Here is a 4,651-nt window from a genome sequence, read left to right as displayed (position 1 = left end):
CCTCCAGCTGGGAGGATGGCTTGGCACGGGCCACCCGGGAAAGAGCGCAGCAGGGATGGAGCCGCCGTGCACCTCATCGTCCTCGCTGTGGCTGGAGGGGGGCAGGTGAGCCACCCGCTGCACCAGGTACTGCAGCTTCTGCTCACACTGCTGGAGCTTCTCGTCCACTGCCATGGCCTTGACAGGATGCTCCTGGAGTCAGAGAGGGAAGAGCCTTGGTGGGGAGAAGGAGCCCCTTGGGGTGATGGTCGCTGCACCAAGTGTCACCACACGGTGCCGTTGCAGCACCAAGCAGAGCCTGGGCTCTGCTCAGCCCAGCGTTGGGCGGGTACCTGGCCAGGCACGGTGATGCCCCGCAGCCGGACGAAGAGGTTGTCAAGTGCGTTTTCAAAGTCCAGCAGCGTCTCCTGGCTCCTCAGCAGCTGGGCTCGCCCCTGTTCCAGCCGAGCCTCTTCCCGCTGCAGCCTCGTCCTCAGCTCCTCCACCAGCCCCCTGGAGCCAACCACGGTCACATCCATACAACGGCACAGGGGTGCAGACACCCCAAAGCTGTTGCAAAAGCTGCTGCCCAGCTTCTCCCCTGCCCCCAAGCGCAGAGCAGAGACGCTGCCTGCAACTCAAGCCCACGCTGCTGCTGCTCCCACTTCCCATGCCAGGCAAGGAGCAAGGCTCCTCCTGCTGCCAGCGCAGGAGCTTTGCGTGCTCTGCCAGCACCAGAGCTGGGGCAGCACTCTGCTCAGAAAGCCTCCCAGTGCGGGAGGGGTGGGCAGCCGCAGGGTGACAAAGGAAGGGCTGCCCTCTTGGGACACCTGCCATGCACATGTCCCCCTGCCCCTAAGGGTGCCGGCCCCTTTGGCATGAGTGTCCGGAGGCCAGCAGCACCTGCTTGTGTCTGGGGGCCGGCGAAACTTCAGCTCATCGCGCTGCATCTCCAGCTCCTTCACTGTCTTCTCCAGCTCCTGCTTCTTCTCCTTGCACCTTGTGAGGTAGTGCTCCATTTCCAGCAGGGACTTCTGCTGTGCCTGGAGCCTGACGGGGATGTCCTGGCCGGGGGAGAGCACAGGGACTCAGCCCAGGGCACTCCTGCAGGGTACAGGATCTGGGCCGTGCTCCTGGGGAGGTTTCTGCACCAGGAACCACAGGAAGCACTGCAAGTTGATGGCGTGGAGCAAAGCAGTTCCAGCCCTGCCTGTACAAGAGGGGCCCTGGGGGGCTCTGGGGGCAGAGGAGAGCAGATAACCCTGCCATGGAACAAGGTGAGCAGACAAGGCTCAGCTCCCTGGGGCTGGAGCAGCCCCAGCTTCTACCAGAGACGGCTTTTCACCTCACCCAGAGGCGGGAGCACTGCACCACATCCTTGGCCTTCTCCATCTTCTCCCTCACGTAGGCCTCCCGCTGCAGCTGGGACTTGGTGGCCTCCAGTTTGGCAGCTGCGGTGGAAAGGTTGTGGCAGGGAAGGATGCCTGCGGCTGCGCCTGCATCCGCCCCCTGCACCCTGACAGGCACTCACCCACCACTGGGTCCTCTGCGGGCAGGCGCAGGAAGTCCCTGCTGAGGTCACGCTTGGCTCGCTGCAAGGATGTTCATCGTCACCCCTGAGCTGCTGGCACCCTGGGGGAGCTGGCCCTGCAGCCCCTCACCCATGGCAGGCTGGGCACTGATGCCCGCCCTATGCCTGCAACCCTGCCTGTGCCGGGGCCCCCCAGCTCACCATTTTCAGAGCCCTTTCTTTTGCTTCCTTGAGCCAGCCTCCGTCTGTGGGCTCTTTCTGAGCAGCCTGGGTGCGGAGCCTGAGCTCCCTCTCTGCAAGGACCTGGGTTTTCGTCCTGACCATGTGCTCCTGGAGAAGAGCAGAGCAGAGAAGAGCAGAGCAGAAGAGAAGTGGCTCCCAAAGCTCCAGCGGACCTCTGTGAGCTTCTAAGCCTGGCATGGCCAGCATCAAAAGTGCCACCCCCTACCCCCTGTAAACAGCCTGGGAAGGAAAGCGAGCAAGGCCAGCTAGAGGATGGAGAACGCCACCTTCCCCGTGGCCAGGGCTTCAGGCAGCTGTCCCCAGCTCAGGGCAGCCTGGCCCAAGAGCCAGACACAGGAGGAGCTATGGAGGCATCTGGGTGCTGCGGGGAAGCCAAGCACACCCGTGGGGGGTTTCAGTCAACCCTGCCCCCCTGGGTGGGCACTGGTCTCAGTAGATGGGCTCACCCCTTGTCTCCAACCTTCTCTGCCCCAGGTGGTTCGTACCCTGGAGGGCAACATAGAGAAGATACAAACAAAAGTCCGCGCTGGGCAGAAGGTGACTGCCCTGTACGTGGCGGTGCGGGATGCCCTGAGGAAGGTGAGCTCATCCTCACCGTGCCGTTGCCTCACCCGCTCCCCCTGCAAAGGCACTGAAGGGCCCAAGGGGCTGTGCTGGTGGGACACCCTCCTGCAGGAGGTCCTCCTGCTCCCCTCCACCTTCTGTCCCAGCACAAGGCACCCCTGGGACTCAGTGGGCTGTGGCTCCCCGTGTCCCAGGAGCTGGCCCACCTGCCTCTGCACCTGGACCTCCTGAGTGAGATGGCCGAGCTGCAGCATAGGGAGGTGGAAGACATGGAGCTCATGGCCTCGCGTGGGCTCAGAGCTGTTCGTGGAGCCAAGGTGAGACCATCGTCCAGGGCACCTCGGGGTGCTTTCCTGCCCTCCAGAGCCCACACATGGCACCAGATGGCCGTGCTGCTGAGTCTTCCTTCCTTCAAGAAAAAGCAAGACTGAGCTTGGCTTCCCCGCAGCACCCAGATGCCTCCATAGCTCCTCCTGTGTCTGGCTCTTGGGCCAGGCTGCCCTGAGCTGGGGACAGCTGCCTGAAGCCCTGGCCACGGGGAAGGTGGCGTTCTCCATCCTCTAGCTGGCCTTGCTGGCTTTCCTTCCCAGGCTGTTTACAGGGGGTAGGGGGTGGCACTTTTGATGCTGGCCATGCCAGGCTTAGAAGCTCACAGAGGTCCGCTGGAGCTTTGGGAGCCACTTCTCTTCTGCTCTGCTCTTCTCTGCTCTGCTCTTCTCCAGGAGCACATGGTCAGGACGAAAACCCAGGTCCTTGCAGAGAGGGAGCTCAGGCTCCGCACCCAGGCTGCTCAGAAAGAGCCCACAGACGGAGGCTGGCTCAAGGAAGCAAAAGAAAGGGCTCTGAAAATGGTGAGCTGGGGGGCCCCGGCACAGGAGGGTTGCAGGCATAGGGCGGGCATCAGTGCCCAGCCTGCCATGGGTGAGGGGCTGCAGGGCCAGCTCCCCCAGGGTGCCAGCAGCTCAGGGGTGACGATGAACATCCTTGCAGCGAGCCAAGCGTGACCTCAGCAGGGACTTCCTGCGCCTGCCCGCAGAGGACCCAGTGGTGGGTGAGTGCCTGTCAGGGTGCAGGGGGCGGATGCAGGCGCAGCCGCAGGCATCCTTCCCTGCCACAACCTTTCCACCGCAGCTGCCAAACTGGAGGCCACCAAGTCCCAGCTGCAGCGGGAGGCCTACGTGAGGGAGAAGATGGAGAAGGCCAAGGATGTGGTGCAGTGCTCCCGCCTCTGGGTGAGGTGAAAAGCCGTCTCTGGTAGAAGCTGGGGCTGCTCCAGCCCCAGGGAGCTGAGCCTTGTCTGCTCACCTTGTTCCATGGCAGGGTTATCTGCTCTCCTCTGCCCCCAGAGCCCCCCAGGGCCCCTCTTGTACAGGCAGGGCTGGAACTGCTTTGCTCCACGCCATCAACTTGCAGTGCTTCCTGTGGTTCCTGGTGCAGAAACCTCCCCAGGAGCACGGCCCAGATCCTGTACCCTGCAGGAGTGCCCTGGGCTGAGTCCCTGTGCTCTCCCCCGGCCAGGACATCCCCGTCAGGCTCCAGGCACAGCAGAAGTCCCTGCTGGAAATCGAGCACTACCTCACAAGGTGCAAGGAGAAGAAGCAGGAGCTGGAGAAGACAGTGAAGGAGCTGGAGATGCAGCGCGATGAGCTGAAGTTTCGCCGGCCCCCAGACACAAGCAGGTGCTGCTGGCCTCCGGACACTCATGCCAAAGGGGCCGGCACCCTTAGGGGCAGGGGGACATGTGCATGGCAGGTGTCCCAAGAGGGCAGCCCTTCCTTTGTCACCCTGCGGCTGCCCACCCCTCCCGCACTGGGAGGCTTTCTGAGCAGAGTGCTGCCCCAGCTCTGGTGCTGGCAGAGCACGCAAAGCTCCTGCGCTGGCAGCAGGAGGAGCCTTGCTCCTTGCCTGGCATGGGAAGTGGGAGCAGCAGCAGCGTGGGCTTGAGTTGCAGGCAGCGTCTCTGCTCTGCGCTTGGGGGCAGGGGAGAAGCTGGGCAGCAGCTTTTGCAACAGCTTTGGGGTGTCTGCACCCCTGTGCCGTTGTATGGATGTGACCGTGGTTGGCTCCAGGGGGCTGGTGGAGGAGCTGAGGACGAGGCTGCAGCGGGAAGAGGCTCGGCTGGAACAGGGGCGAGCCCAGCTGCTGAGGAGCCAGGAGACGCTGCTGGACTTTGAAAACGCACTTGACAACCTCTTCGTCCGGCTGCGGGGCATCACCGTGCCTGGCCAGGTACCCGCCCAACGCTGGGCTGAGCAGAGCCCAGGCTCTGCTTGGTGCTGCAACGGCACCGTGTGGTGACACTTGGTGCAGCGACCATCACCCCAAGGGGCTCCT

General features: G+C 63.5%; 2 protein-coding genes across 2 annotated transcripts; one reads left to right on the top strand and one right to left on the bottom strand.

Annotated features, from left to right (window-relative positions):
* Positions 1-27: 27 nt before the first annotated feature.
* Positions 28-1,834, bottom strand: LOC134168329 (coiled-coil domain-containing protein 183-like; the record flags this gene model as incomplete). The annotated part of the gene is made up of 6 exons (XM_062627859.1): positions 1,712-1,834; positions 1,511-1,571; positions 1,330-1,430; positions 814-1,043; positions 333-492; positions 28-192 (listed from the first exon to the last, which is right to left on the bottom strand). Coding segments are annotated over exons 1-6 (840 nt in total), but the record flags the coding sequence as incomplete, so codon positions are not given.
* A 171-nt stretch (positions 1,835-2,005) lies between these two features.
* Positions 2,006-4,517, top strand: LOC134168328 (coiled-coil domain-containing protein 183-like). The gene is made up of 6 exons (XM_062627858.1): positions 2,006-2,332; positions 2,512-2,634; positions 3,040-3,168; positions 3,308-3,368; positions 3,449-3,549; positions 3,836-4,517. Exons 1-6 carry the CDS (start codon positions 2,006-2,008, stop codon positions 4,259-4,261), a joined length of 1,167 nt encoding a protein of 388 aa, XP_062483842.1. The 3' UTR covers positions 4,262-4,517.
* Positions 4,518-4,651: the final 134 nt, after the last annotated feature.

The sequence above is a fragment of the Pezoporus occidentalis genome, unplaced genomic scaffold, assembly GCF_034315485.1.
Source record: "Pezoporus occidentalis ecotype Australia unplaced genomic scaffold, CSIRO_AGI_Poc_V1 ctg3098, whole genome shotgun sequence".
Taxonomy (NCBI): Eukaryota; Metazoa; Chordata; class Aves; order Psittaciformes; family Psittacidae; genus Pezoporus; species Pezoporus occidentalis.
Note: the sequence above shows the minus strand (reverse complement) of the source record. Positions and strands in the feature narration are given on the sequence as shown.